This window comes from Molossus molossus, unplaced genomic scaffold, assembly GCF_014108415.1.
Source record: "Molossus molossus isolate mMolMol1 unplaced genomic scaffold, mMolMol1.p scaffold_m16_p_18, whole genome shotgun sequence".
Taxonomy (NCBI): Eukaryota; Metazoa; Chordata; class Mammalia; order Chiroptera; family Molossidae; genus Molossus; species Molossus molossus.
The window spans coordinates 52,080,306-52,100,344 of NW_023425353.1; the positions used below are offsets into that span (position 1 = coordinate 52,080,306).

Sequence of the window (20,039 nt, forward strand, 5' to 3'; positions counted from 1 at the left end):
GTCTCAGCGAGCCCCATACCTCTCATTAAGTAATACACTGAAACAAACACAGGGAGGCAGCCAAAATGAGGAGACAGAGAAACAGGTCCCAAATGAAAGAACAGAACAAAACCCCAAGAAAAGAACTAAGCGAAATGGAGATAAGCAACCTAACAGATGCTGAGTTCAAAATACTGCTTATAAGGATGCCCAATAAACTTAGTGGGGAACCTCAGCAAACTTAGTGAGGGCCTCAAGAGCATAAAAAGGAACCAGTCAGAAATTAAGGAGGCATTAACTGAAATAAAGAATAATTTACACAGATTCAATAGTAGAGTATGTAAATCCAAGGAACAAACCATCGATTTGGAATATAAGGAAGCAAAAAATCCCCAATCAGAACAGCAAAAAGAAAAAAGAATCCAAAAAAATGAGGATAGTGTAAGGAGCCTCTGGGACAACTTTAAGCGTGCCAACATTCGCATCTTAGGGGTGCCAGAAGGAGAAGAGAGAGAACAAGAAATCAAAAACCTGTTTGAAACAATAATGGCAGAAAACTTTCCTAACTTGGTGAAGGAAACAGACATACAAGTCCAGGAAGCACAGAGAGTCCCAAAGAAGATGAACCCCAAGAGGCCCACACCAAGACACATCATCATCAAAATGCAAAAGGTTCAAGACAGAGAATCTTGAAAGCAGCAAAAGAAAGGCAGCTAGTTACCTACAAGGGAATTCCCATTAGGCTGTCAGCTGATTTCTCAAAAGAAACTTTGCAGGCCAGAAGGGAGTGGCAAGAAATATTCAGAGTGATGAAAAGCAAGAACCTACAACCAAGATTACTCTATCCTGCAAAGCTGTCATTTAGAATCGATGGACATATAAAAACTTTCCCAGACAAGAAAAGGAGTTCATCACTACCAAACCGTTATTATATGAAATGATGAAGGGTCTTTTTGAAGAAAAAGATAAAATGTATGAACAAACAAAATGGCAATGAATACATATCTATCAACAATGGAATCTACAAACAAAATGAACAGGTAGAACAGAAACATTCTCATAGATACAGAGAACATTTTGTTGGTTGCCAGTTGGGAAGGGGGTTGGGGGAATGGGTGAAAAAGGTGAAGGGATTAAGAAGCACAAATTCATTGCTAGACTGACAAACCTCAAAGGGAAAGGGGTTGGGGGGGTGGTGGGAAGAAATAAACCAAAGAACTTATGTGCATAACCAGTGGACACAGACAATAGTGTGGGAAAAGGTGGGAGGGGGGTGGGAGTGGGGAGGAAGAAAGGGGTCAGTGGGGGAAAAATGTGGAACGTCTGTAATACATTTTACATCCAACAATAAAGATTTGGAAAAAAAAAAACCAGGCCAATCATATGGTAAAGCCACTGGAAACAGCTTGGGTGGGCCCAAAAGTTGGTTGGAGCAGGGCCTTAGGGAATCACCAGGGCAGAGCAAACAGTGTGAACCAAGTTGCTGGAGTCCCAGATTGGTGCCCATCACCAGCCTTGTGGGGAAGGGCTCACCAAAGGAACAAAGGCCTCCACCAGCACCTCTGTCCAGGGAAAAGCTGCCTCTCTGGCTCTCACTCTGATGCCAAATAACTCAATTCTTCCCTGTATGTCTCTGGTGCCTTTCAAGCTGTCTCTCTCACACTGAAGCCTGGAGGGTGCAAGTCCGAGTAAGTCCATGCTCGGGCCCTTTAATAGGAACTCATGATTATGTGCCACACATGGGTGTGGGACCAGCCTGCCCACACCTCCGCCCCTCTTACCAGTCGATGTGGCTTTATGTGGCTTTTTCTTTAATTTCGTAGTTGTAGGACTTACATTTAGCTCGATTTCAGGTGATTCTGAAGGATGTTTGTTCTGTAATTTAGTTGTAATTTTGATGTGGTTATGGGTGGAGGCGAGTACTGCATTTACCTATGCCACTGCCATCTTGACCCGAAGTCCTTGTTTCCTTATTTTTGATAGAAATTTAAGTGTAATTAACCAGGTAGCTCAACTCAAAGCAAATTAAAACACTGGGGTGATTCAAGTCTTCAACCTCAAGGGCACTATATTGATATGTGATAATACTTCTTGGTACAATTCACCACCACCTTCTTTCCCTTTTGTCCTGTTTCCTCTTCTACCCTCCTTTCCTACTTATATTTGCTATTCTTTATCACCATCCTTGATCAAAGTTGCTTGCCTCTGCTTTGTTTTTTTACTCCTTTCTGTTTCTGATGATTCTTCCGTCTCTTAGATTTTATTTGCAAAGGCTAGGCTAAATTAGACTTGTTTTGTCTTATGAAAATTAATGTGAACCGAACATTTGTAGGCCGTGGGACACTTTTGACTGCCATCCCCTCTGTATTTAGTCTGCTCTTTTACTGTCAAAAGCTTTTTCTATTGTTTTCTGATTAATTTCTAGTTTGAATTCATTCTATAAAGCTTGATTTCTAAACTTCTAAGGTTTTTATTGTGTTTATCAAGTAGGTTAATCTTGGATTTTTATGAGAATATAATATAAAAGTAAAAAAGGGTAAAAATTACTGTAACAGGCATTTATTTTGAAACAATCATTTTAATGCCAGTGTCACAAAAAAGCAACATGGCCTGCCACCCCCTGCCCTTGAAAATGTCAAATAGCAGCAAACCTTAATTAAAGGTTTAATTATATTTGTATGTATTTGGTAGATAGTTCCAGAGAAGTAACATGGTTTAGGGAAAAGGACAGAACTGGCCCTTGGGAAACTTGTATTTTATCTTGACCATTGCCTTTAGCCCATGTGTTTGGGCTAGAACAGAGAACATTTTTCACTTCCTTAGCTATAAATTAAGTGAAACCTTTACTTCTCAGCTTTTCTAGCTCAAATTCTACACAGAATATGTTTCGAAAGCTAGCTGCAGGGATCTTAGGTGCATTCATGTTGGTCATAAACGTTAAGGCTAACAATGTACTGTTCTACTTAATTTATTTTTAGACATTTTGTAAATTTATTTTTTTCTGGTATAGTGCCATCTTTTTATAGAGAACTGGAAATGTTAATTAAACTTAGAAAATTGTTTCCCACCTCAAATATTTCTTCTTGAAGATAGAAAAGCTATAGGTTAATTTTAGGGCTGAGGCATACTTTTTTTTTTAACCTTTAAGATTAAGGGGATATTGTAATATTTATTTCAATACATAATCATGAGATTTTATTGTTGGTTTGGGTGTACATTGGGTATTTCAGTATAATGTAAGATGAAATAAATCTAAAACCAAATGCATCAAGTGGTTAGGTCTCCAACAAGATCCATAGAAGGAAAATACAGAGGCAGCTCTTAGTGCCTATCCCTCCTTGTTCTTTTTTTCTTTTTTTATCCTCACCCGAGGACATTTTTGCATTTATCTTCAGATAGAGCAGGAGGCAGAGAGGAAGAAAGAGAGACAGAAACATCGATGGTGAGAGAGACACATCAATTGGTTGCCACCACACGACCCCAACCAGGGCCAGGGACAAACTGAAACCAAGGTATGTGCCCTTAGCGGGAACCGAACCCGGGCAGGCCATGAGCCAAACTGGCCAGGGCTTCCTCCCTAGTTTAAAATGTGTTGGTACTTTTTGTTTTCCTAAGGGAACAGTGTAGTTTAGTTGTATATTGAATAAGCCTTAACCAGTTTGTAAAGTTCCATTTAAACTGTAATATTTTGAATACAGTATTGTTCTAATCTATTATCTCTACTAGAACCCAAGAAATATAACCATTTTTCTATAAATGGGATTCCATCATTTAATCTTGTCTTGTTTCTCCTTAAATCAAGCACATAAGCTTTTTTTTTTTTTAGCTTTTGAAGAGTTTGTAGGGATGACTAAGATACAAACCATGGGATTTACAAGGATTTTTTTGAAAGGTGTGTGGCTTCCAGAGAAAGTTCTTTATAGAGAAAGGCAGGTAAAAATGCAGTGTCTTTACCTAGCCAAAGGACACTTCAGGTCTTGTTAAAATATGTTTGAGAAGAAAACAATTTATGTATCTTAGCTTTCTTGAAAAGGTGGGTCTCCAAGACCTCTTTCAATTTGTAATATGGCTATTTTTTCTTTCTTGATCAGATTTTTAAAAATCACATTTTACTCTTTCATCATCAGTTTCTCCTAACATCTTCAAACAATTAATTTGCTTTTCGTATTTATATGCCTCTTTCAGAAAATGAAAAACCTCTACATGAGAATGATTTTTGTCTGTCTTTATAAATCATTTTCCAATATTATTGTAATTGCAGTGTGGCTCTAGGGATTGGGTGGAGAGAATTTGGAAGAAACACTTTTTTTTGTTTGTTGATTCTTACCTGAGGATATTTTTTCCATTGATTTTTCGAGAGAGTGTGGAAGGGAGCAGGGGAGGAGGAGAGAGGGAAATATCAGTGTGAGAGAGAACCTTCGACTGGTTGCTTCCTGCACATGCCCCGACTGAGGCCAAGTATTGAACCTGGGACCCTCTAGTGCATCAGCCGACACTCTTAACCACTGAGAAATGCTGGCCAGGATGAGGCATTTATTTATTTATTTTTTATCCTCACCCGAAGACATTTTTCCATTTTTTTGTTCAGACAGTGGGAGGGAGAGAGGAAGAGAGAGAGAGAAAAATCGATGTGAAAGGGACACATCGAGTGGCTGCCACCCGCACAACCAACCAGAGCCGGGAACAAACTGTAACCGAGAAACGTGCCCTTAGTAGGAACCGAACCCGGGTCTCTCTGGACTGCAGGCCGATGCTCTAAACACTGAGCCAAACTGGCCAGGGCCATTTTTTAAAAACTATTATGAAAATGTCAAACCATAAGTAGAGAAGACTGCAATCAACCTCACACTTACCGTCTTTTTGTCACACTTGTTTCGAAACAAATCATTTTATTGAAGTTAAAATACTGCAAGTTGCTCTGACAATATTAATAAAAGAGATAAATGTAAAATCTGATAATGTTCTCAGACTATTTTAAGATAGCTGTTATGTTACCACTTGTGTTTTAGTTTTATTGATGACTCCTAATCTTCAAGTATATCATTTCTCAGTTTACCTAGTTTTATTTGGAGAAAACTATAATTTGTATTGTATGAAAATGAATGTGTGTGTGAAATTTTCCATAATGATGTTTACATATATATTGTTATTTGTGTATATAATTATGTAAATCATGTGTGTGTATAGAAACTGTATACATACAGTATCATGGAAAATTTCAAACATTCACAGAAGTAGAGCTAATACTATAATGAACCTTTGTGTATACATCACCCAACTTAAACAGGTATCAATTTATGGCCTGTCTTGTTTCATCTATAACACTCCCCCAGCTATTTAAAAAATTTTTTAAATTTAATTTAATTTAAATTTTTATTACAGATGTGTCTCCATTTTCCCCCATTGACACCCTCCTCCCAATACTCTACCCCCACCCCCACCCCATCCCCAGCATTGTTGTCTATGTTAAATGCTTTTTTAAATATGTACATTGGACATGTTAAAATTGAAGACTGGTTTTGTGTATACAATTGCTTGACTTTAATGAAGAAGGGAATAGAAGACAAAATATTAAGTCAGTGTTACTAGTTACTCATTACTAGTGTGCCAAAAAGCAGAATTAACTAAACATTACTTGAGCCTCATGAATGAAGTGCCAGAAATTCTATGATAAACCTCCATGGATACAAAAATCACTAAGATATTACATTGTGAGGTGAATTAGAGTAGAGGTTTCAGCATGGTGTTTTCAAAGTACAAATTAAAATGGACTGGGGAAGGAAGGATGGAATATTAGAGAAAGCTTCTTAATAATTAATTCCAGGTTTTAGAGAACTGCATGAAGAAGACAGAATAAAATGCATGGCTGTAGTGGGTTTCCATGTAGATGGACCAGAGCTGAGAATAAAAGCCAAGCCAAAATTGCTCAGCAAGAAGGTATAACTCAAGATTGATAAATACATTCATATTTCAGTTGTTCACTGCAGTGATTTTCAACCTTTTTCATCTCATGGTACACAAACTAATTAAAATTATGTGGCACACCAAAAAAATATATATTTTTTGCCAATTTAACAACAAAAAAAGTATAATTTTGATTCATTTACACTGGACCACTTCTTTTGTGTTGGCTGTTGTCCCCTTTTTTTTTTTTGGAAGTTGAAGGGAAAAGAGGTCAGAGCTCCTGACTAAGTAGTCAGGTATTGCATGTTTTAAAAATTATTGTAGCACACTGGTTGAAAATTGCTGGTTTTCTGCAATAGAAGAGAGTAGTTGGTTGTATGGTCAATCCAGGTGCCTTTTTATGTGTGTTTTAGATTGTTTTTTCTACCCAGTTATAAACTTTTTTTTTCTGGTTTTGTCTTTTTTTACTGAGATATAATAAAAATATAACAATACATTAGTTTTAGGCATGCAGCATGATGATTATATATATGTATATATTGCAGAATGATTACCACAAGTTAACATCAATCACCACACCTAGTTACAAATTGTTTTTCTTCTTTTGATGAGAACCTTTAAGATCTCTCAGCAACTTTCAAACATATAATGCTGTGTTGTTAACTGTGGTCTCCAATACTGTACATTACATCCCCAGGGCTTATTTATCATATAATTGAAAGTTTGTATCTTTTGATCATCTTTACCCATTTCACCTACTGCCCACTCCCACCTCTGGCAACCACCAGTCTGTTCTCTGTGTCTGAGTTTGTTTTTTTAAATTCCACAAATACAGTATTTGTCATTCTCTATCTAACTTATTTCACTTAGCATAATGCCTCCAAGGTTCATCCTTGTTTTCACAAATGGCAGAATTTCTTCTCTTCTTTTTTTAATCCTCACCCAAGGACATTTTTTTCCATAGATTTCTAGATGGAGTAGGAGGGGGAAAGGGGGGGGGGGGCGTGGGAGAGGGAGGTGTGAAAGAGACACAACCCGGCAACGGGGGCACTTGCCCATGACTGGGAATCTAACCCATGACTTTTAGGTCCAAGAGCTGATGCTCTAACAAGCCAGGGCTCCTTTTTTATGGTAGAATAATATTCCTGTGTGTGTGTGTGTGTGTGTGTGTGTGTACACCACATTTTCATTATTCATTTATCAATGGACACTTAGTTTGTTTCCATGTCTTGGCTGTACTGCAGTGAACACTACCGGGTTCTCCTTTGTTAAAGCTGCAGGGAATCTGTGGCTGTCATGGGGGCTGTTTAGGTCCTCAGTGGCAAAGCCTACCCAGGACCTTCACAGCAAAGACCACTGGGGGCTGCGATGGCACTTACCACAATGGCTGGTCCTGATAGCGTTCTCTCTTCTTTGTTTCTACATGTCTGCAGATATCTCAGCTAAACCTAACTCCCTAGCAGTCGTTTCTGCCTGGTTATTCTCCTTTTTTTTGATTCATGGTGTTGCTGTGTATGATCTTCAATGTACTCAAGCCTTCTCAGGGATGTTTTCCTTCATGGATAGCTATCTATTTCTTTGTATGGGGCAGAGGGGAAAAAAAAGGTTAGTGTCTCCTACTATGACATCAGTTCTCAAAATACTTGCTTTTCATTTTTGAACATTTTACTATTTAGCCCATCTTTTATTTTGTTTATCTTGAAAATCATTTCTGACATTCAAAAACGTATGGTTCTTTTATGATAGTTCTTTATTTTATAATAATACTAGAGATGTTACATTGTTTACTCATCATAGCCACCTTATGATGTAGGTACTATTGTTATCCCTCTTTTACAGATGAAGAAACTAATGAACATAAGTAATTTGCCCAACCAAGGTCACAAAGCTAGTAAAGAGTAGAACTAAGATTCAAACCCAGGCAGTATGATTCTAACATCTGTATTCTTAACCTCCTTTTAGGTAGGCCACTGTGTCTTATCTTTGCCCTCTGACCATATTCTTATTTCTGTTTCCTATTTTAGTTTTCTTCCACTAGTTGATTTTGATGCTTAACTTTTATGTTGCTAATTTTTCTCAAATGTTTGATTTTTGACTGGGTGCCTTTTTTAAAAAAAAAATCAAGTCTGTCTAAAAAGGCAACAATGCCAATCATTGTATCTAGTGATTGTGGGAAGGAGAATCGTGACTTGCTGCTGGGAAAGATATATCAAACTAGTATTGGATATGAGGATTTCCTATTCATGTTCTTTCTGTCCAGTATTGTTCTGCTCTTTTGACTCACTTGTCAACATATGTAGTGCAGACACTTACTTGGCAGTGGTAGGGGAAGGGGATACACCTGCGTGGCTGGCTGTTCCTAATGCCTTGCTCTGAGGATTTCTGAAGGATTCTCTTCTGACCCACGTAGCTGCTTTAAATGAAACATGGTTTGTAGTTTTCTGCTTGTGATTTGGGCTATGGTTTCTTCAATTTCATTTCTTCCTATTTGCCTGTGTCTTCTGTTGCTGTTATACAGTACTATTTTAGTTTATTCTTATGGCTTTAGTGCTATTGTGATACATTCTTTAGCCTATACTTTTTAGGGTTGTAGCTCCTTTCATTTTGATGCTGTCTTCTGCCAGTACTTAATATTTTGAGAGCCATTGACTTCTTTGACCATTTGGTGAATTGTATGTACTCTCACCCTTTTTTAAATTCAAATGCATCTGTCTACTATTTGTACCCCAAGCAATGGTCAGATGTTAATTTGAGCAGTAGTAGTTTTGTAAACATTGAGCATAACTAGGTTGGTAGTGTATGGGGTGGGCACTTTGCTTTTAGTTATATTAGAGGAATAAACCTGTTTCTTGGAAAATCATTTGTTATTCAAGTTTGAGGAAAATTGCCCTTAAAGATATATTTATGTAGCCATAGAGTTAACTGTAAATACACTTATAGTTAAAGTGTAATATTAGAAAGAGCTATTTCTTTCTAGTAAGCAGTCTTGTAACATTTCTTTTTTTTCCTGTTTTCTCTAGGTTTAACTATAGATCAACACATCATCTTGCGTCTCATGGGTTCTATGAATTTTTAAATTGGTTTGATGAAAGAGCATGGTATCCACTAGGAAGAATAGTAGGTGGTACTGTAAGTATATTTGCAGTTATTTATGTTCCTATCATAAAACTTTATAGTTATTTGAGTAAATCATAAACTGCTAAGATGATGAGAATTTTTTAAAATTAACTAATACAATTTTCTGTGGCTGATTAGCCAGTATTTAATTTTCTAAATCTCTTTTTGACACTATCCCCTCCCCACACACACACACGTTTTTGGGTTAGGGGATCTTTTATTACAGTGCATCCTTAGTTTACGTTATTTGTGTGTTTTTGTCCCAGATCTATCCTAAATTACTCCAGGTAATTAAGTATCAATCATAATTCATGGGGGATTATATTAAGAAGATGGCATAAGGGAAAGTATTTTTAGTATTTGTGATGTAAGGAGAATATCGAAGAGAAAGTGAGAGACAAGACACCTATTGGGGAGACATATTTTTAGTATTGGCTTTTTTGGATTATTTTGGTCAGAAGTTTATCAATTTTATTAGATTTCTTAACCCAAAGAAACTTTGACGTTGTTGATTATCTCTATTAAATGTTTGTCTTCTATTGTATTAATTTCAGCTTATTTTCTATCTCCCACATTCTTAAGTTTATTCTCATTTTATTTCTGACTTTCTGATAAAGTTTGCTCAACAATTTCTAAACTTTTTTGTTATTAATGTATTCATATTAAAACTATAAATTTCCCAATAATAGTTGTTTTAGCTGAATTGTGTAAGTTCGATATGTAGTATTTTCATTATAATTTCTTGATTCATGGGTTAGTTAGAATTGTATTTACCTTCTAAGTATAAGAGGATTTTTTATCTTGTTTTGATTTATATTTCAAATATATTTTGTTTAGAGAAAAATTCTGTATTTTTATTTCATGTTCCCTCTGTGTTTGGAAAGAATATATGTTTTCTGTGATAGTAAGATGTTGTGTTTCCAAGTTGAGGCATCTTCTTATCCTTGATTTAAATAGCTATAAAGAGCCCTGGTCGGTTTGGCTCAGCTGTTAGAGTGTCGGCCCGCAGACCAGAGAGACCTGGGTTTGGTTTCCGCTAAGGGCATGTACCTCAGTTGCAGTTTGTCCCCAGCCCCAGTTCTCATATCGATGTTTCTCTCTCTCTCTTCCTCCCTCTCTGCCTCCTGCTCTATCTGAAGATAAATGCAAAAAAAAGGTGTCCTCGGGTGAGGATAAAAAAAATAGAGATAAAGATGCAAGGAAAGTAGTCATGATGATTTCCAGAGCAAATTAGAAAAATATTGACTGGTAAATAAATGTGGTAAATGGCTATTATCTGCACTTCTTGTGATGCTAATCTTGTCAGACACGTTTTTGTATTAGTATTTGATGACACTAGTTTGTTTCCTGTTGTATTTAACTTTGTATCTTTAATTCATCCACCTGGAGACTTGTTTTCAGAGACTCTTGGTATCCTGGTATTTGGGACTATTACTGTAATAATCTTTCTCTTTTGCCTATGCTGGAGCCCTTAGGGGTTTCACTTTTTAAAGAATAATTTTTAGTGGTCATTTGTTAGCTTGAGATTTCTTATACCTGAAGTTGTTATAAAGGTGGAACCCATATTCACACATGTGCTAAATGAGTTTCTTATTTCTCATTTGTTTTCTAGTCAAAGCTTTGGAAATAAGGCGAAACTTTTCTTACTGCTTTCCATACTTAATGAATGGGAAGAATTTGTCTAGTCTAGTTTCACAAATAGGCCTTGGCTTTTGTGCTGGGAGTTAGGCCTTTTTCTGATATGTGTTCAGTGATAATCCCCCAACTTCTAGTCCTTCAGGTATATATCAGACCTGGAGTGTCTGTTTTCCCCCTCTTTTTTTTTGGACTCCTCTGGCATCAGTTTCTACTTTGAACTTCCTCTTTATTTTTGGCATCTCTTTTATTTTAAAGCTTAAATATGCCTTTTTTGTTTGGGGATAGAGTTTTTGTTGTTTGGTTAGGGTGTTTGTTTGTTTGTTTGTTTTTGTATTTTCAATCAGTATTTCTATGTATTTTGGCTGTATTTAGTGTCAGCTCAGTCTGCCATATTATCATGGATATATTAACTTACCTTTAGAGACATTTTCATGTTCATTGACTATGACTGACAAAAATCAAGCTCTGGGACCTGGTACTATATGTGAAATGAAGCAAAACTTTAATTTTTAAGAATGATGAGCCCTGGCCAGTTTTGTTCAGTGGTTAGAGCGTCGCTCCAGGGACCAATGGGTCACAGGTTCAATTCTGGTCAAGGGCACGTACCTGGGGTTTGATCCCCAGCCCCATTCGGGGTCATGTGGGAGGCAACCAATCCATGTTTCTTTCTCACAGCAGTGTTCCCCCTCCCTTTCTCCCTCCCTCCCACTCTCTCTAAAAATCAGTGGAAAAATATCTTTGGGTTAGGATTAACAAAACAAAACAAGAATGTTGATGACTACCACACTTTTTTCCTCCCCCTCTTCCTTCATTCCATTCAGTAGGTATTGAGTATCCATTTTGTGCCAATCATTGTTTTGGGTGTTGGGGAAATTTTTTCTGCTTTCCTGGAGCTTATATTCTTGTGAGGATATTAGTTAACAAAGTAAGTAGTATGTGAAATGGTGATAAGTGTTGGAAAAAAAGCAAGGGAGTGGGTTAAAGACCTTGGGGAATTTGCTGTTTAAAATAGTATAGCTAGGAAAGGAAATTGATGACATTCTTTGTAGCTTTAGTGATAGAGAGAAAAAAATCTTTTAGGATTTAGTTAAGGGCAGAAATGTAAATACACATTTTAATCACTGATGAATAGCTCAAAAATGCTCTATTTACTTTACTTTGAATCCTCTTAATGTTTATGTTCCTTGTTTAGAGTGAAGTTGAGGAGTACGACTGTTCATTTTACGTGGTAGAAAAATGATCAACCTTCTAGAAGTCCCAAAATATGATCTTTGAATTCACAGACTGATCAGTCCTTCATTTGTTAGCTAGAATTGTGTACTTTCCAAATCTTGGCTTTGAAAGGAGGAAAGAATCATTTATAGATACCACTTAAATAATACTGCACATTACTTCATCTTCTCTCCTTTTCTCATTCCTTGTATACACACACAAGTATGGGCAAAATTAGGAGCTAGTTAAAACCCTAAACTTGGCTAATTTGGACTTGGTTTCTGTTTTATAGTGAAAAAATCGTGGAATTATTAAGAAAGTTACCCACAGTTTTCTATTGAAAATCATTTTGTGTTAATAATAATCATTCTGTCTGATTTTCTTTTATTTAAATATATATCTCTACATATATGAGCTTTTTCTTTGTATCCAATCAAAAAGTACATTTAATTTGAAGTGTGTGAGGAAGGCAAACTGTTTTGAGATCTAATTTTCAAACTTACTATAAATAATATGTAATAATAAAGAACTTATGTTAATGTTTTAAGCTGCCTCATTTTATATGTAATTAAATTTTTCATTTTTTTTCTTCCTAGGTTTACCCAGGGTTGATGATAACAGCTGGCCTTATCCATTGGATTTTAAATACATTGAACATAACAGTTCACATAAGAGATGTATGTGTGTTCCTTGCACCAACTTTTAGCGGCCTTACATCTATATCTACTTTCCTGCTTACCAGAGAACTTTGGAACCAAGGAGCAGGACTTCTAGCTGCTTGTTTTATTGCTATTGTACCAGGTTACATTTCTCGGTCAGTAGCTGGATCCTTTGATAATGAAGGCATCGCTATTTTTGCACTTCAGTTCACATACTACTTATGGGTAAGTGACATTTAATTTTTTCTATCATTAATACCCAAACTTTCTGCTGAAATGCTGTACATTGTACACATCTGTCTTATCATTTATAGTTTCATACCAAGATCCCATAATAAATTTAGTAATAATTAATGTTTAAAAATATGCTAGATACTGTTTTCTCTCTCCTTTATGTATATGTTGTATGTGTAAAAAAAAATTGACAATAATTCTGCTATGTCCATTTTACAGATGATGATATTATCTTTTACTTTATAAGTCATAGCTCCAAAAAAGAGGCTATCAAAAAACAAGCCACTGATTTTCTTTTTTTGATGAGGGAGAAGGGTCAGAAATACTAAAGAGGTTGAAATGTGGTTTATTGTCTTGGGATTTTGTTTGCAAAATTAGCACTGTTTTGCCATTACCAAGTTATTTCTTCCTTACCAGTCTGTATACCTTTTATTTCCATTTCTTGTCTTTTTGTATTAACTAGTACTTCCAGTACGATATTGAAAAGAAGTGTTGAGAAAGGACATCTTGCCTTGTTCCTGATCTTAGTGGAAAGCTTCAAGTGTCACTATTAACTATAATGTTGCTAGAGATTTTTAAAATATATATTATTATCAAGTTGAGGAAATTCTACTTTTGTTAGTTTGCTGAGACATTTTATCATGAATGGATGTTGAGTTTTATTAGATGCTTTTATCTGTACCTATTGATACAATTACATTATCTTTTTCCTTTGACCTTTTTTTTTTTTTTTTTTTTTTTTTATCCTCGCCCGAGGACATTTTCCCATTTTTTGTACAGATAGAGTGGGAGGGAAAGAGAGGAAGGGAGAGAGAGAGAGAGAAACATCGACGTGAAGGGACACATTGAGTGGCTGCTACCCGCACGACCAACCAGGGCCGGGGACAAACTGCAACCGAGGTACATGCCCTTAGCGGGAACCGAACCCGGGTCTCTCAGGACCGCAGGCCGACGCTCTAACCGCTGAGCCAAACCGGCCAGGGCTCCTTTGACCTTTTGATGTCATGAATTACATTAATCACTTTCCAACTGTTGAACCAGATTTTATATAATTCTTAATATACATTGTTATATTTGATTTGCTAATATTGTGTTGCAGATTTTTGCATTTGTGTTCATAAGAGGTATTAGTCTGGAGTTTTTTTGTAATGTCTTTAGTTTGGGGATTAGGATAATGCTGGCCTCATAGAATGAGTTAGGACGTATTCCCTTTGTTTCTGTTTTCTGAAAGATTATAGAGAACTGGTATAATTTCTTCTTAAATATTTGGTAGAATTCACCAGTGAACCCACTTTGGCCTGGTGCTTTCCGTTTTAGAAGGTTATTAATTAATTATTCGATATTTAAATAGATATAGGCCTATTCAGATTGTCTATTTCTTGCATGAATTTTGGCATATTTTTTCTTTCAGGAATTGGTTCATTTCATTTAGATTATCAAATTTGTGGACATAGAGTTGTTCATGGTATTCTTTTATTTTTTAAATAAAATATTCATGGAATCTGTGGTGATATTTTTTTCTTTCATTTCTGATAATAGTATTTGAGTCCATTTTCTTAGCTTGGCTAGAGACATTGATTTTGTTGATCTTTCAGAGGATTTGACTTTGAGAAACCAGTTTTGGGTTTCATTGATTTTTCTCTATTGAGTTTCTGTTTTCAATTTTGTTAATTTCTGTTCTAATTATCTTTTTTTTAAATCCTCACCTGAGGATCTTTTTTCCATTGATTTTTTTTTTTTTTTTTTTCCCCAAGAGAGAGTGGAAGGGAGGCAAGGAGGGAGGAGGAGGGAGAGAGAAAGAGAAATGTGAGAGAGACAGATCAATTGGTTACCTCCTGCGTGCATCACTGACTAGGGCTAGGGATCGAACCTGCAACCAAAGTACATGCCGTTGACCTGGGATCAAACCTACGACCCTGCCAGGGCCTGCTCTAATTCTTCTTTCTTTTACTACTGCATTTATTTATGCTGAGTTTACTCCCAGGTCATAAGTTTCTATTTCACTAGTTTCTTCTGGGATATGTTTTTCTTCTATGTAAACTCTCCTGATTTAGGAACAGTCTGCTCTTTTTTCAGTAAGGATCCTCTTAATTTGGCAGAGAGAGTTCTTGTATGGGTTAATCCACCCCTGAACTCTTGTAAGTTCTGCATCTGGAAGCTTTGTTCACTTGCATGTGTTCAATAACCTTTAAGTTCAGCATTACTCTCTGCATGTTTAAACATGGCAGCAAAAATTTAGCACTCTTTTTGGGCCACTGACCCTGCGTCCAGCCCCACTCTTTGGCATTGGCATACCTACCAACTTCATTGTAACAATAGTATGGCACATGTTATTTCTGTAAAGTGATAAGTCTTCAAATGTTTGGTGGCTTTTTGGATATACATATCCTTGATGGCCTAGGCTGTTTCATGAGTGTTCTTAAAGTGAACATGAAGATTTGAACCTCTTGATATGCAAGATTTTGTGGGGTTTTCTGGGTCAAGTAAATAGTGAACCATTTTCAGAGGTTCACCTCAGGACTTTTAAAGCATTTTTGGCTTTTGTGTTTTTTTGTTTGTTTTAATTTAATTTTTTATTTTTTTAATTAATTAATTTATTTTTTTTAATCCTCATCCGAGGACATTTTTTCATTTTTTGTACAGAGTGGGAGGGAGAGAGAGGAAGAGAGAGAGAGGGAAACATCGATGTGAAAGGGACACATCGAGTGGCTGCCACCCGCACGACCAACCAGGGCCGGGGACAAACTGCAACCGAGGTACATGCCCTTAGCGGGAACCGAACGCGGGTCTCTCCAGACCGCAGGTGGATGCTCTAACCGCTGAGCCAAACCGGCCAGGGCTTAATTTTATTTTTAATCCTCACCCAAGGATTTTTTTATTATTATTTTAGAGAGAAAGAGAAAAACCAATTGCTTGTCTCCCGCACACACCCTGACTGAGGATCAAACCTGCATCCTAAGTATATATGCCCTGACTAGGAATTGAACTCGCAACCTTTTGGTGTATGGGGCAGTGCTCCAACCAATACAAACAACTGAGCCGCTGGGGCTGGGGCTGGGATCTGGGCTGGGGCTGTTTGTTTTATTTTGTTTTGTGTGTAAATCTTTCTTTTTTTCTTCAGGCTGTTGGGCCCAATAGCTGCAGATGCTGCAGCAACCCTGGGTGGAGACTCTTCTGTTTTCTTTGGATTTAAATTTCCCTTTTCTGGGGTCCTAAAGCAGAAACTTAGATTATTGGTTTAGATGTTTCTCTTCTAATATGTGCATTCAGTGCTATAATTTCCCTATAAGCATTGCTTTCTCTGCATTACACAAATTTTGACAAGTTGTGTTTTCAGTTTTATTTAGTTAACAGTATTTTTAAATTTTTCTTGATTTCTTCTTTGACCCATGTGTTATTTAGAAGTATGTGTTTAATCCCCATGTATTTTGAGGTTTTTTAAATTTATTTTTTTGTTACCGATTTTTAGTTCAATTCCATTGTGGGCTGAAAGTACACATTATACGATTTCTATTTTCATTATTAAGATGTGTTTTATGGCCCAGAATGTGGTTTAGCTTGGTGAATGTTCATGTGGGTTTGAGGAGAATGTGTATTCTGCTGTTCTTTGATGAAGTAGTCTGTAGATGTACATTTCTGTGAGAGGGATTTTGAAGTCCGCATTTATGGTAGTGGATTCATCTATTTCTTCTTGCAGTTCTATCAGTTTTCCCTCATGTAGTTTGTGACTCTGTTGTTAGGCACATACATTCCAAAGATTGTTAGACCTTCTTGGAGAATTAATCTCGCTATCATTATGCAGTGCCCTTCTTTATCTCTGATAACTTTTCTTGCTTTTAAGTCTGCTTTGTCTGAAGCTACTACTGCTTTCTTTTGATGTGTTAGCATGATGTGTATTTTCTCATCTATTTATTTTTAACCTGTATGTATCTTTATATTTAAAGTTGGGACTTGTTTTTTGATTCACCCTGACAATTTTTTTTTTAATTGGTACCTTTAGACTAACATTGATGTTCAAAGTGATTACTGATAGACCTGGCTGGTTTGGCTCAGCAGTTAGAGCATCGGCCCGTGGACTAGAGAGTCCCCGGTACAGTTCCCACTAAGAAGAGCACATAACTCGGTTGCAGTTTGTCCCTAGCCCCAGTTGGGGTCGTGTGGGTGGCAACCACTTGATGTGTCTCTCTCACATCATGTTTCTCTCTCTTATTTCCTCCCTCTCTCCCTCCCGCTCTATCTGAAGATAAATGCAAAAATGCCCTCGGGTGAGGATTAAAAAAAAGATTACTGATATAGTTAGATTAATATTTACCATATATGTTACTGTTTTCTATTTGTTACGTTTGTTTTTTGTTTCTATTTTTGTACTCCACTCTTTTTCTGACCTTTGTGGTTTTAATTGAGACTTTTATATTATTCCTATTTTCTCTCCTTTCTTAACAGCTACACTTACACTCTATCACAAGTAGTGTGGGTACCTTATAATAACAAAATAATTCTAATTCTTATAATTCTAATTCCTTCCTCTTGCCCCTTGCAATATTACTGTCATTCATTTCACTTATATATAAGCCTATATATGTAAGACGTTTTCATAAATACACGTAGTAGAATACATTGTTGGTATTATTTTCAACAAATTGTTATCTGTGTTAGGTCAATTAAGAATAAGAAAAAAGTTTTGGTTTTTTTTTTTTAACCTTTATTCCATCTTTCCTTTATTTCTTTCCTTATATAGATCTAAGTTTCTGATCTGTATTATTTTCCTTGTTGCTAAAGAACTTCTTTTAACATTTATTGTGCAAGGCATATCTGCCGTCAACAAATTCCCTCAATTTTTGTTTGAGAAAGTATTTCTTTTTCCTTGACTTTTGAAAGATAATTTTACAGTGTACAGAATTTTAGGTTGGTGTTTTTTTATGGTTTCCTTTTTTCTCTTGCAATACTTTAAATATTTCACTCTGTTCTCTTCTTGCTTGTACGGTTTCTGAGTAGAAGTCATGTATTTCTTGTCTTTGTTCCTCTACAGGGAGGATGTCTTTTCCACTGCCTTCTTTCAGAAGTTTATCTTTGATTTTCTGTAGTATGAAAAAGATATGCCTAGGTATAGGTGTAGTTGGGTTGAGGTATGCTTATTTGTTTGTTTGGCATTTATTGCTTAGTGTTTGAGCTTCCTCAGTCTGTGATTTGGTGTCTGACATTCATTTGAGGAAATTCTCAATCATTATTGTTTCAAATATTCTGTTCCTTTCTTTCTTCTTCTGGTATTTCCAATTCATGTATATTATAACTTTTGTTATTGTTCCCCAGTTCTTGGATATTCTGTTCTGTTTTCCCCCAGTCTTTGTTCTCTTTGCTTTTCAGTTTTGGAGATTTCTGTTGATATAACCTCTAGTTCAGAGATTTCTTTTCTCAGCTATGTCCAGTCTACTGATAAGCTCATCTAAGGCACTTTTTATTTCTGTTACATTATTTTTTATCCCTAGCATTTCCTTTTTGTTATTTTTTATAATTTTTACCTCTCTGCTTATACTGCCTATCTATTCTTGCATATGGTATACTTTATCCGTTAGTGCTCCTAACAGATTAATCAACGTTGTTTTAAATTCCTAGTTTGATAATTCCCTGCCATATCTGCTCTATTGCTTGTTCTATCTCTTCAAATTGTGTATTTTGCCTTTTGGTATCTCTTGCAATATTTTCTTTAAGGCCAAACATGATGTACGCTAAGTAAAAGGAATTGCTGTAAATAAGCCTTTAGCAATGTAAAAGTAAAGTGTGGGGAGAGGGAAGTATTCTACAGTCCTATGATTAGGTCTTTTAGTAAGCTGTTATATGTATTTTTCATTTGATAGTTTGGATGGCTCTTATTCTCTACTCTTCCATATGTTAGAAACATTTTGTAATAATTTTAAAACATAATATCCTTAAAGTTGGATATTTAGAAACAAATATAAAGAAACCATCATGCAGCTATTACTACCATTTTTATTTAATTATATTTCTTTTTTCTTCTTTTTTTCCCTCACCCGAGGATATTTTTCCATTTTTTGTACAGATAGAGTGGGAGGGAGAGAGAGGAAGAGAGAGAGAGAGAGAAACATCGATGTGAAGGGACACATCGAGTGGCTGCCACCCGCACGACCAACCAGGGCCGGGGACAAACTGCAACCGAAGTACGTGCCCTTAGCGGGAACCGAACCCGGGTCTCTCCGGACCGCAGGCCAACGCTCTACCCGCTGAGCCAAACCGGCCAGGGCTATATTTCTAAAAATTTTTAATGCTTTTAAGAAACGGAAAAGTGGTATTGTCTATGTAGTTTTGCCTTGTTTATTTTCTTTCAACATATGAATCTGGACCCAATTACAAGAGTGCCTTAACTGGCATATTACTTAATTAATTTTCAATATTTAAAAAAAATTAATTTTTAAAATTTGACACAAAATTCATCCTACATAAAAAAAGTCACTATCATAACCATTTTAAAATGTACAATTATGTGGCTTTGGGTATCTTCTGTTTATCTATAGAACATTTTATCACCCTCTGAAGAAACTCTGTACCTCTCAATTACCTCAGACTTACCTTTTCTGGATATTTCATATAAATAAAACCCACATAAAATATGTAACCTTTTATGTATGGCTTTATGTATGTATCACTTAACATAATTATTAATGTTGTTGACATATGTTAATACTTTCTTTTTATGGCTGAATAATTCATTGTATGGACAGTTGAGAGACATTTGAGTTGTTTTTGCATATTGACTATTATGAATAATGCTGTCAATATCTGTGTACAATTTTTTATGTGGACATATCTTTTCATTTCTCTTTGGTATATTATACCTAAGAGTGGAATTGTTGATTCACATGGTAACTCTGTGATTAAGTTTTTGAGGAACTGCCATACTGTTTTCCACAGTGGTTATACCATTTTACATTCCCACCAACAATATATAAAGGTTTTCATTTCTCCAAACTCTCACCAGTACTTGTTTTCTGGTAGTTTTTTAATTGTCTATGATATGAAGTGATATTTCATGTTGTTCTTTTTTCTTTTTCTCTTTACTGTGATAAATACACATAGCATAAAATTTACCCTCTTAACTGTAAGTGTAGAGTTCGGTGGTAAGGTATAGAGTTCAAATGCATTCATAATATTGTACAACTATTCCAGCTTCTCCACATCCTTCCCAATACTTGTTATTTTAGTTTGTTTATTTTGTTTGCTTGTTTAGTTGGTTTTTGTTTTTTCCTTTTTTGATTGTAGCTGTCTTGATTAGTGGCCATT

General features: G+C 36.0%; 1 protein-coding gene across 10 annotated transcripts in view; it reads left to right on the forward strand.

Moving 5' to 3' along the window:
- STT3B (STT3 oligosaccharyltransferase complex catalytic subunit B) overlaps positions 1 to 20,039 on the forward strand; it is a 111,436-nt gene that overhangs the window by 43,992 nt on the left and 47,405 nt on the right. For 5 of the 10 annotated variants that reach the window (XM_036266142.1, XM_036266146.1, XM_036266152.1 and 2 more), the window contains 2 exons: positions 8,904 to 9,012; positions 12,447 to 12,734. In XM_036266142.1, the coding sequence (XP_036122035.1) occupies positions 8,904 to 9,012; positions 12,447 to 12,734 (397 nt within the window). Of the gene's footprint in view, positions 1 to 3,805; positions 3,872 to 5,822; positions 5,917 to 7,316; positions 7,489 to 7,722; positions 7,846 to 8,903; positions 9,013 to 12,446; positions 12,735 to 20,039 lie in introns of those variants that run through there. The other 5 variants (XM_036266144.1, XM_036266143.1, XM_036266150.1 and 2 more) reach the window with 5 other exon arrangements.